This window comes from Antechinus flavipes, chromosome 4, assembly GCF_016432865.1.
Source record: "Antechinus flavipes isolate AdamAnt ecotype Samford, QLD, Australia chromosome 4, AdamAnt_v2, whole genome shotgun sequence".
Classification (NCBI taxonomy): Eukaryota; Metazoa; Chordata; class Mammalia; order Dasyuromorphia; family Dasyuridae; genus Antechinus; species Antechinus flavipes.
The window spans coordinates 41,195,819-41,207,961 of NC_067401.1; the positions used below are offsets into that span (position 1 = coordinate 41,195,819).

Below are 12,143 nucleotides of genomic sequence, written 5' to 3' on the forward strand. Positions count from 1 at the left end.
TTATCTCTCTATTTCCAGATCTGTTTCAGTTTCAGTCCCCAGGCCGGTCATGCTAGCAGCCCGTGGCTGCTGCGTGTCCAGTTGCCCCAACCAATAAAATAGCCCGGGACTCCCTCATTAGCCAATCAAGACTCTGAGGAAATGAGTCACCCCCCCCCCTCGGGTGGGGGGGTGAGCCGCGTGGGCAGTGAGCAGATCTCCAGAGCGGTCTCGGGGAATATCTCTTGCCACTCCCCTCCCCCGTTACAAAAGGTGAACAGAAGGGGTGTGGGGATGGAGAAAGAACAGACTAAATGATGGGAAGTCCCTAAACTCTCACCTCCTACATCAGGGGACACTTAAGCCAGCCTAGGAAGGGTTTCCCCAGGGATAGGAGAGGAAGGTCTCCATTCTTAGGGCCCCACCTTTCCTTCCTCCTCCCCTCTCCCAAAGCTATGAAATCAAACGCAAGTGTGGGAAAGAGAAGGCTGGCTTTCCGGATTCTCCTGGGGAAGGGGGAGTCCAAGAGTCGGTGTAACCTCAGTGTTCTTTCACTGGGGATGTTTTTGCATCTCCAAAATAATGCTCTTTTCGGGGGTGGATGAGGTAGAGATATGGATTTCACTTTGGTGGAAGGGAGGATGTAGTGGGGCTACTGAGGGGGAGAGTGAAGACAGATGTCTCACCATGACATATGGTTGGACAATGATGGGGGCTTAACCAATGATTATCCCAGCTAGGGCAAGGGTCCAGTTATAAGCCTCCTCCTTCCCACCTCCTTTTTTTCTGGAGTACAAAAGGCAAATATAGAGAACAAAACTTTATTTAAAAACCATAAAACTGGCCTTATCCCTACTTTTCCCAACCCCCAATTTTCTCCAAAAAAGAGAAAATTATTCAGGATAGGAACAGGTAGGCAGGGGAAAGGGAGGCAGTTGTAATTTGTACTGATTCTTCCCACTCTCCTTTCCCTCAAGGTATAAAATAATAAAAAATTCAGTCCTTTACCTCTTCTCCAAAGCAAGAGGTAAAGTCCAGCCACCATAATTGGGGGAGGAGAGTTAGCCAGAGCTACTAGGCCCTTGTTCCTCCCCTCAAGGAGATAATGCAGCTTCTTGATTCTGGCTGGGTTTGGAAAGATGGTGTGCCCATAATCACAGATGGCTAGAGCAGCTTCTCAATCCCTAGGGCTTGAGAAAGTCGGGGCAGTGGGAGTTTTATCCAAGATGGTTCTTCAATAAATTGCTTCATCCATGTTGTCATCGCTGTCACCCCCGAAGTCTTCTCCATTATCAAAATATGACATGATATAATCTGTCTCCTGAAAGAAGCAAAAAAAAGGTAAAAGGGAAGAATGAGAAGGGCTTTTGCCATTCTTATCTGAGATTTCAGGTTTCATAGAAGTCACTCACTGCCACTTATTAGAAAAAAAACATAGGATAACAGAACACCTTATATTATTTTATTATGTTGATTTATTATATTAATTATTATTGTTTATAATATAATTATAATGTATTTATATTAGATATTATTATATTATATTATTTCAGCCTCATTCCTTCCAGGATTTAATTTTTCCTCCCCTCCCCCATCCCTCTGAAGCAATTTGAGACCCCTGATGGGGAAAGAAAAGGAATTTGGATGAAGAGTGATTTTCTCTCACCTCCTCATGCTCTTCTTCATCATATTCCTCCTCTTCTTCATCTTCCTTCTCCTCCTCCTCTTCTTTCTCCTCTTCCTCTTCTGAAGTCACTTCTTCTTCCTTCTTTTCCAAGGTCTTTTGGGGGAAGAGATAGATAAGGGGGAATAAGAGGGAGACTCAGGCCCAGCCCCCAAAAGGCAAAATCAAGGTATGGACAGGGCAAGCAGGAGGGACTGGAGCTGAGAACTGGCTGGGCTCATACTTTTTCCTCCTTTCCTATTCCTTGTGTTCTTCCCCACTCCAGCGCCGCCCTCCCAGCATACACATACACACACACTTCACCTCCAGTTTTTGAATGGTTTCTTCTTTCTCGGCTGGAGTTTTAGGGGCCCTCTTGGGGATCAGGATTGTTGTCCCTGGAGGGGTAAGGGCAGAAAGGAAAGAAAGGACATCAGACAGAATCACCTCCCAGATCCGGCCAGGCAGCCACTATGGAACTCTGCTGCCCCTGAGTGGTCAATATGATAGACTGTGGGACAGAGGGAGGGAGAGCCATTTGTAGGTTCCCCAGAAGCCTTTGGGAGGCTGGAGGAGAATACTTGTTCTCCTTCCCAATCAGCTGATAACACTCACGTTCTTTCTGCAATTTTCGAACTCGAATCTTGAGCTCTCTGGGAAGACGCCTCCAATCTAGGGAAAAGGGACAGGGGAAACAAAGGTCAGTGGGCCCAGGCTTGCACCTTCTCCTGTTAAAATAGCTGAGGAGGGCACTAGGACCAATTTGACAGAACAGGAGGTATGTTTCACAAGGGGCTCAGCTAGCTAAAGCGTTTTCAGGGAAGTATCTGAACGTCTGGGAGGTTTGAGGAGAACTTAGGAGTGTCTAGAAGAATTGGGGGGAGCGGGATTTCTGAGGATTTTTGAAGAAGAAATTGGGTGGGAGTCCATCACCTACCAGGGTTCCAATCAATCGCATTGTCAATCGGCCCTGACATCTGATACTTGTCTGAATAACGCTCCACATCTGAAGGATCAAAGACCAGGAATCAGAGGCTTCTTCTCTTCAGGGACCCTGAATGGAATGGTGTGCCTGGCGAGGAAGTTTCCATAGCACCTGGGCACTCTGTCCCTCTCCTGATGACACTCAAAAGCTTCAGAAATACTCTTTAAAAGCTCTCCCACTAACTTTCCCAAATCAGCATCATCTTCCTCACTCCCCCAACAAAGACTCTGCTCTTTCATTTATTATCTATTTATTATCTACTCCATGGAACATTATACAAGACATTCCAAAAATACAAAGGGATAGGTCTGTACTCCAGCTCAGCTAATATGTTCCTAATGTCTTGACTCATTCCCAAATATCTCCTGGAATGTCCTACTCAAGCTTGCCAAAATTCCTCATTCCTTGTTTAGAAAACCTGGCTTAAAACGCCAGTCTTCCAAGAATAATCAAATCTACTCAGTTCTAAGTAAGTACTTTTGTTTTTAATGGCCCCTTTCCCCCCATGCTCTCAGATGCACTGTATCTCAATTTCTAATCTACGGAACCAATCCCGATTGATTAAGGGTCAATTTTGGATCTCAGTTTGGAGTCAGCTTGCCCCACCTAGCACTGTTCTGGCTGCTCTCTCCACATTATTATTCTGTATGTGTTCAGAGGACACATTTATTATCAGCCTACAGCATAATTAAGAAAGGAAATCTTCTGTAAAAAATATAACTGCCCAAAGGAAGATTATGGATTAGCTGCCGTTTTGATTTAGCCATGTCTCTTCTTCTCCATGCGTGTGGATAACCAAGCATCGAACTTTGTAAAGTATCCTTAAATTTGTTTCCTTTTCTTTCACTAGGCTGTGGGTACTCCAAGAACAAAGACTATGTTTTATTCACTTTTGTACTGTGAAGTCTTCAAGGCTATGAAATGCATCATTCTCATACAAGTGTGAGTGTAAAAAATATATATATATATATGTATACTAGAGATAGATATATATACACATGTGTGTGTATATATATATGTTTCATATATATATTTCAGACACTATAGATAAAACATGTACATACATGGGTATTACATAGGTGTGTTTCACATATACGTACAGATACAAACATACATGTGTGTAGATGTGTGTTTTACACATGCATGTAGATATGAATTTATTTCCTTTGTTTATATTTGTCCCTTTCCTTGTCTCTCCACCCAGGGCTCATCGAGGGCTGCTATATATATATTGGACTTACTCAAGATAGAAAAGTGAAATTCCAACTGACCTCTCTTAGGTGCGGCTGGACGAATGAAGTAGGGAAGCTGCCTCATAGCCCCACGTAGCTCCTGTTTCAGCGCCAGAACATACTCACCTTCTTCACCTGAGGGCAGAGGCACTGGACGGAATTCCAGGGGCTAGTAGAGCAGGATGGGCAAGGTCAGCATGGTTAGGGCTGAGAAGAACTAGACAGTACTTTGGAATGGGAAGGGAAAGCGGGATCTGAAGGGTCTCAGTATAAAACAAAGGAGAGGAGTGTGGGTGTGTGTATGTGTATGTCTCTGTGTCTGTAATGTTGAAAGGTGAGGGGCCAGGACTACAACAGAGACACACTAAAAAGTGGGGGAGTCTAAGGGCATAGCAAGATATGACATGGCATTTTCTTCCCTGGAGAACATGTAGGGAAAGAGTATGAAAATTTCAGGGGGGTGGGCTCCACCAACTGCTAGGATTCTGTGATTTTCTGTGGGCAGTCATAAGAAAGAACAGTTGATTATTGCCAGGATAGAATGACAGTCTTAAATATAACACTCACAGGAAAGAGTGGGGAGGGCTTCAGGGTGGGAGGGGGCAGGGCATCCCCCTTCCCAATGCCCACAGCCTCCATATTGAAGGTGAGCTGACCACGGCCCCGGCCCCGGCCTCGGCCCCCACCCCGGCTGGCCATGGTAGGGGGGGCCTGGCTGTAGAGAGATAAGATGGGAAAATCCTGATAAAAAGAAAGAGAAAGAGCCACTGTGAGCCTGAGATGAAACCCCCCTATTATGCCAAGGCCTGTTGTTCCAGGTCCTTCTTGCATTGGCTTTTTCCTCAATCTACCCCCACTCATCCTAAATGTTTTTTTTTTTTTGCTGTATTCCAAAAACCAATAAAAATTATATTTTCATATCACATCACTGTCTGTGTTCTTTCATCCCTCTCTTCCCCTTGCTTCTATATCCAGCTTATTATCGTTCACATTTTATAATATTTCCTCTACCTCTACCTCCTCCTACAATCTTTATTGAAGCCCTTACCATCTTAGGTCTGAGTTACTGTTGATAATCTTATAACTGGACATCTTTGCTTCCAATCTTCAATTTGTGGATGGTTCTTAAGATTCTAGCTTTGATTCTTACTAACCAGGCAATTCCCTTCATAGAATAAATACTTTGGAGCAAGAAATGACCAGAGAAGCTAACAAATCCATCCTTCCTCCCTTCATTTTACAGATGAGGAAACTGAGGCTCATAATTTGCTGGAGTTCACCCAAGTAGCAGCAGTCAGAATTCAGATCCAGTGTTCCTTGTCTCCTCTCTAGGCCTCTGTTTGGAACATACTAACACAGCCTTATACACCGACTGTGAGATAACCAGCCTTCAAGGGCTACGTAAATTTGGCTATCGTTGGTGATTATGATTACACTGCTGCATGGTTTGTGGGGAAGGGCTTCTTCAATTTCAGCAGGGTTAGATCCTCTTGGTGAAGAAATTCCCTTTTCCAGTGCAAACCTGTAATTATTCTACAATTAGATAGTCTTAGAGCACTAGTGTCAAAATCAACTATAAATGGGAGCACTAAACCATATAATCCCTCTACAAGATACATATTGATGTAGAAAACCACAAATTAACATTATCTATGTTCTACTGTCTTTTTATTTTTTGTTAAGTATTTCCCAATTACATTTTAATATGGTTCAGGCAGCAACAGGAAGCGTTCTCTTGGGCCTTTGCCCTAAAGTGTTCATTCTTAACTCAGTTAAGGACTTCCATCTCACCTGCTCACTTTTCCAAACTGGTTTCTCCTCATTCCCTAATTTTAATAATCTTTTACCACTGCCAGCACTGCATTTGTCTGAATCACAAAGGATGGTTCTTGATTATAGCTGTCTTTAAAGGTCTAATGGCTTTTAATTGTCTCATGCATCTCAATCTGTTCTCTCCAATTAGGCTGCAAGCCCTGAAGGTCCTGATTCTCGGGACCTGTTAGGTACAGGTTAGTGTTAAGCACATAACGGTACAAGTTCCGGGACTTCAAAGTGACTTCAAACTTGCCCTTCAGTTTCCTCATCTGTGAAATCCCGATAGTTTCGGAGTGTTTTATCACATGATCTAAAGTTAGATTGATCCCTGGTGTGGTCAATTCTCTTTCAAAATAAGGGGATGAGGGAAGTTGCCAAGGCAGCCGGGGAGGAGTTCGTGAGGGAGAGGGAGGGCTCTGAATTTGGTGTCATGTAACAAGAGTTCAAATCCTAACTCTACTACCTCCTACTTGCGTGGCTTGGTAAAGTCACTTAACATCTAGAGGGCTCTGCCTCAGTTTACTCATCTGTAAAATGTGGAGGCTAAACTAACTAACGTCTGAATTCAACTCTAAATTCGCGACACAATATGAATCCTCGAGTGGGCAAAAGAAAGAGGGCAAACCTCCAGCACGAAACAGGTCTTTCCTGGGTGTCTCTGTCAAAACGCGCACACGCATGCAGCACACACACGCGCGCGCGCACGCGTTTTTTCTCCCGCCGCAACACCCAGATCACCCGTGCGCGCGCAAACACCCAGACACACATACAGACACATAGAGGGAGCATAGCAGGGGGCCTGTCGGGAAGCTGGAGGAAACTGACCCGTGTTTGCTCCGGCCCTCCCTCTGACCCAGAGCCCGCGAGTCGGCCCGAGGATGAAATACACCGAACGGCGGACCCGGGTACCGCGGAGTCTCGGTTCCGTTCTTACCTGGAGCCCCTCCCCCACGCGGTACCCACGCAGCCGCCTAGCCTGCGTCCGGTCAGCCGGTCCGCTGGGTTCTAGGCCCACCTCTGTGCCTTCCCCATTGGTGACTTCTCTGAACCAATGGAAGAGGAGCCGGGCGGGGCGTCCGCACACATGCAGATGAGGAGGTAGGGCCGTGAGTAGTAATAGATCTGTGTGGGCTTTGGGAATCCGGGGACATAGAGAACGCTGAAAAGCTTGGGGAACTGGGGTCAGGTTATTTTGGTATGCAGCTCCAGAATGTGAGGGCTCTTAAACCGTGAAGAGCTCAGAGAGCTGCCCTAATATCACTAAAGCGCTCCCGCAGGGCGGGCCTCCCCCAAGGAGTCCCCCAGAAATCAGCCCTTCAAAGATCTGTCTTTCTCTGCCGGCTGCTGCAGAACGTCCCGCCTCCCGCCCTACTCCTTTCCCCATCTAGCACCCTTCTTTCTCTAAATTCTGCACGCAATGAATCCTCCCCCCTCACTTCCTTGCTAAAAATACCTCTCTGTGGGTTGCTGCAGAGTCGGTGAGAGCTGGCAAGAGGAGGAAGATCAGGGAACCAAGACTGGTGTGGCAACAGACTGGACGCTCGGATTCCCAGGCTCTTGTCCCCTGTTCTCTTGCTTCTTCTGGACATGTGTGAGGGACTACTCTAAAGACAAGAGGGTCCCTACTATTCTCCTTCTCTATGAATAATGAACAGAGAGCTCAGGTTAAAACAGGAAGTTAAACCTAAAAATGATTTGTCTGGGGAGTGGGAATAATAGTGGACTCCTAAGGGTGAAATTGAGCGCCTCCTCTCCCCCAACATTCAGTCCTTGAATGTCTGATTTTTTTTTTATTACTGACAGCCCCCTGTTCCCTAGTTGTTCTAAAGACCATGTGAATCTCTCCGAGTCCTATAGATCCTCCCCAAACCCCCCACTTTCCATGCTACCTCCCAGCTGGACACATACTAATTCCCAAACAGCACAGATGGGAGTCATGGTAACCATGGAGACAGGGCAGGTGGCAGAAAGAAAGAGACAGACAGTGATAGAGACTGACATAGAGAGAGACAGAGACAGAGGGAGAGATAGAGAGGAGAAAAAAGGCACAGGGAGATGACCAGGAAGGTTGGCAAAGTACAAAGAAGGAAGAATACAGAATCAGAGGGAACTAAAAACCTGTTTTTACAGTTTTCAGCCTCTCTATTTGCCTCTGTGCCTCCTCTTCCCCACCCTCCACCCCTAGATTGAATAAGAAGAAATTAAAGATTTACTTTGTGTCAAAAAAAAAAAAAAAAAACCCGACCTACCATCCCCAGTTCTACCTAAGAGACCAACCTGGAAGAGTTGGCTCCACATCTCTGTAACTCTATGCTCCCTTTTAAAAAGGAGGGGTACACACCAGATATCAGATATCTATGCTGGGATCCTTTATAGAGCCTGCATACCTAAATATATACACATTAAGAATACTTCGTCTCTCTTCTCATAGAACTTGGATTTATGACGTCTGAGTACAACCTTTGGGAGTGTGATTGTGTCATGTACAACTGACTTGTCAGGTCTAGCACACAGCCACCACAACACGTCAAGTCCTGGAAATTGGTAGCTGGGGAAGCCTAGCTAGAATTTGTGCAGGCAACCCTGATGGGGCTAGGGAGAGAAGGGATACCCAATTTGGGACTGGATTCTACAAATAGCTAGGTTTAAATGGCTAAGATACGGTAGTCAGGCTTAGCTAACCTGAGGTAGTGGGTTTTGTTTTCTGGGGTTTTTTTTTCTGGGGGATTAGAAAAGCAGCAGATTTGGTGCCTGCCACCCCCACCCGCAGAGACACATCTATAAATAGCTCCGCCGAGCTCCGCCCCCCCCCCTCCCAGAGCCGGCGCTGCGCCCGGGGCGCACGGGAGGAGGGATCTGGAGCAGGGGCGCCTAGGCTCGAGCACAGAGAGAGTGGGGGCCATAAAGGCCCACCCCCACCATGTGGGTGCTTGGTAACCCGGCTTCTTCACCCAGACTGCACCCTGGTCCGGGTCCCAGGCCAGGGCCTGGCCGGGAGGAGATCCTGCGGACATACAGGTATCTGGGCACACCGCCTGGGAGGGAAACGAGGAGCGGGAGATAGGGAACACAGCAGGGGAAAAGGGAACTCTGAACTCTTCCCTCTTCCAGTTTAAGACCCTTGGACCCGAGCCGCGACCCCTCCCAGAGCTGCAGCTCCGAGGAAAGGGGGAAGCCACTGGGAATGTATGGGTGTGCGCGTGGGAAGGGGGAAGTGGTGATTACTGAGGGGAGGTCTGCGCTCTAGCAAGAGCTATTTTGGAGAGAGGATGAGGAAAATCGGTAGCTGGAAATGGCTCGGGTGCTGAGGTGAAGGTTGGGGTGCGGACATTCCCGCGCGTGCACACACGCACTTGCACGAGCATTTATCCGGGCGGGTGCACGCGAGCTCTTTTTTTTTTTTTTCCAGACAAGCATTAGGGGGGCATGGGGCAGAGGACGGAAGTGTGTGCCACGGTGACCCACTCCAAATCTCTATGATTCCCTGTCTTGTCTCTATGCTTGTGTCTGTCAATGTTGGTCTATCTCTCTGACAGGGAGCACCGTAGCTGCTGAGCCTCAGTCCTCCTCTCTAGGCAGTGTCCCCATCCTTGTCCCGCATCTCCCTCTCCACCTCTTCTGGGGTAGTTTCAGCCGCTGCCTTTCTCCCACCCGCCACCTCGGCCATGCTGCACGCCGAGGGGCACGCTCTCCTGCGGGCAGTGGGGCAGGGAAAGCTGCGCTTGACTCGGTTGCTCTTAGAGGGAGGTGCTTACGTGAATGAGGGCGACGCGCAGGGGGAGACTGCACTGATGGCTGCCTGTCGGGCCCGCTACGACGACCCCGAGAACCGGGCCCGCATGGTACGCTACCTGCTGGAGCAGGGCGCCGACCCCAACATAGCGGACCGGCTAGGGCGCACGGCTCTCATGCACGCCTGCGCCGGAGGTGGGGGAGCTGCAGTAGCCACCCTGCTGCTGGCCCACGGCGCTGACCCGTCGGCCCGCGACCACGCCGGCGCCTCGGCTTTGGTGCACGCGTTGGACCGTGGTGATCGCGAGACTCTCTCAGCCTTGCTGGAAGCTTGCAAAGCCAAGGGTACCGAAGTCATCATCATCACCACGGACACTTCGCCCTCGGGCACCAAGAAGACCCGGCAGTATCTCAATTCTCCTCCCTCCCCGGGGGTCGAAGACCCGCCCACCCCGGTCCCCACCCCGGGGGTTTGCATGTCGCCTTCCGAAATCCAACTGCAGACTGCAGCGGGAGGAACAGAAGTGCTGTCTCCCCGGGCCCAGGAGGAGGAGGAGAAGCGAGACGTGTTCGAATTCCCCCTCCCTAAGCCCCCAGACGACCCTGCTTCTTCCGAGCCCCTCCCCAAACCACCCCGCCACCCGCCACCCAAACCTCTTAAGAGGCTCAACTCCGAGCCTTGGGGGCTAGTCGCCCCTCCTCAACCGCTCCTGCCAGGGGAGGGGCGACCCGCGACTGAGCGATTGATTGCCGACTTTAATGGCCTGGCGCTGACTAGTCGACCCCGGCTCTCCAGGCGCCACAGCACGGAGGGGCCTGAGGAACCACCCCCGTGGGCTGAAAAAGTGACAGGGGCAGGGGCCCTTTCCCGGCGCAATACCGCGCCGGAGGCCCAAGAATCGGCTGCCCTGCCGGGGCTGAAGCAGAAGCTGAGCCGCATGGAGCCGGTGGAGCTAGACGGCCCCAGCCACCTAGGCACGGACTCTGCGGACTCCAGTCGCTTGTCTCTGGAGCGCCGCCGCTACAACGCTTCCCCCTTGACCCTCCCTCCGGCCGGTTCCGTTCCTTCACCCGGGCAATCCCAAGAGAGCCTTCCGGGGGCCGTGTCTCCTCTGAGTGGGCGGAGACGGAGTCCCGGGCTGCTGGAACGGAGGGGCTCCGGAACGTTGCTTCTGGACCACATCTCCCACACCCGGCCTGGCTTCCTGCCTCCACTCAACGTTAGCCCCCACCCTCCCATCCCAGACATTCGCCCTCTGCCAGGGTGTCGGGCCCCATCCCTCCCCGCCCCCCATCATTCCGGGGGCCTTGGGTCTCCCAGGGCCAAGCGGAAATTAGTGAGACGTCATTCCATGCAGACAGAGCAGATTAGACAGCTAGGGGGCTTCCAGAGTCTAGGGGGACCAGGAGAACAAGGGCGTTGAGGGGGTGGAAGAGCTCGGAATAGTGTGGACCAGGCTATGGCAGGGCAGGTGAGGCCACCAGCTCACTTTTACCATACACACACTAGAGGCTGCTTGTATTTTGCTCCTAGGCACTGCACGGTGCACTCTTGGCAGAGATGCACATGTTCACGGGCACAGAGCACTTTAACTGAAAGGTCACCAGGCTTCTCACATGTACTGAGCAGTCACACATATAGAAGGGTCATTTGTGTGGCTGATGCAACTGTGCAATTGCACGTGGGATCAGCGTGAGCTCACAGGCACTATGCACTTGCATGCATCATGAGGTCAAAGGTGCTCATCAGCACATGGGCCCCCAAACATATTTGCACTTGTTCATGGGCAGTGATATTACCTGCTAATGACCAGTGCCTAACACCCTTCTTCTCCCTCCCCTCTCAAATTTCCATCTTCTTGTGCTTGCAATTATTTATTTCTATTAGGTACAGTGGCACATGCCCTATAATGCATTCTTTACACACCCAATCCCGGTGGAAATGTCTTTGACTCTTTTGGGATCCCCCTTAACCCACCCACTAGACTGGGTTCTCCTGATCCTCTGCTCTCCCTCCCCGACTTCTCTAAGCCACAGAACTCGGGAAAATGTTGCTTTCCAGCCCCTGAGTTCCCCTTCTGGGAGGGAACCTCTTGCTGCACCAGTTCTGCTGCTCCCCTCATTGATCCCTCAACTTTTCCCTCCCTGTCTCCAACAGTCCAGATACTTCCTAACCCCAGATCAACTGATTATATCAAGTTGTCTTGTCTTCCCAGGAGAAGTGGGGCATGCAGTCCAAACTGCTCTTTTATGTGAGCTGCTATCCTCCCCAAGGCAGGAGGGTAGTAATCTTAATTCCCCTCTTGACATATCAAAATAAAGGTGTTCAGAAGTTTCAACCACGTCTCTCCAACTCACTTGGGAGGAGGGGATGGGATGGGCAATACTGAACCTAATCATGACCATAACTTGTAGGATCAGTGAAAGCCCAAGAAGGGTAGTAGAGGGCAAGCTAACAACTTTCATCTCTTCTTGAAATCTCAATTTTTTTCCTTTCACTTTCCTTTGGATCCTTAGGATCTAACTATCTCAGGTTCACTGAAAGATAAGGAAAGAACATGTTGATTTAGTGGCTAAGGTTAACAAAGTGCTTTTTGTAGCAAAACAGCATCATGAGAAACGTAGTGCAACGTTATACCCATTTTACAGATGAGGAAACTGAGTTGGAGAGCTAAAGGAACTTCCTAGGATTATATTAGTAAATAAACAGAAAATTAATGATTCGCTCCTAGAGGCC

General features: G+C 49.3%; 2 protein-coding genes across 4 annotated transcripts; one reads left to right on the forward strand and one right to left on the reverse strand.

Moving 5' to 3' along the window:
- Positions 1–786: 786 nt before the first annotated feature.
- Positions 787–7,532, reverse strand: POLR3GL (RNA polymerase III subunit GL). 3 transcript variants are annotated; one of them, XM_051992821.1, is made up of 8 exons: positions 7,128–7,532; positions 4,427–4,600; positions 3,899–4,028; positions 2,580–2,648; positions 2,258–2,314; positions 1,967–2,040; positions 1,646–1,759; positions 787–1,300 (listed from the first exon to the last, which is right to left on the reverse strand). In XM_051992821.1, exons 2-8 carry the CDS (start codon positions 4,556–4,558, stop codon positions 1,214–1,216), a joined length of 663 nt encoding a protein of 220 aa, XP_051848781.1. In that variant the 5' UTR covers positions 4,559–4,600; positions 7,128–7,532; the 3' UTR covers positions 787–1,213. The 3 variants fall into 3 exon arrangements, with proteins under 3 accessions (XP_051848781.1, XP_051848779.1, XP_051848780.1); XM_051992819.1 differs by lacking the exon at positions 7,128–7,532 and adding an exon at positions 6,609–6,723; XM_051992820.1 differs by lacking the exon at positions 7,128–7,532 and adding an exon at positions 6,500–6,602.
- A 1,061-nt stretch (positions 7,533–8,593) lies between these two features.
- ANKRD34A (ankyrin repeat domain 34A) lies at positions 8,594–12,132 on the forward strand. The gene is made up of 2 exons (XM_051992816.1): positions 8,594–8,692; positions 9,211–12,132. Exon 2 carries the CDS (start codon positions 9,340–9,342, stop codon positions 10,828–10,830), a length of 1,491 nt encoding a protein of 496 aa, XP_051848776.1. The 5' UTR covers positions 8,594–8,692; positions 9,211–9,339; the 3' UTR covers positions 10,831–12,132.
- The last annotated feature ends 11 nt before the right edge of the window (positions 12,133–12,143 follow it).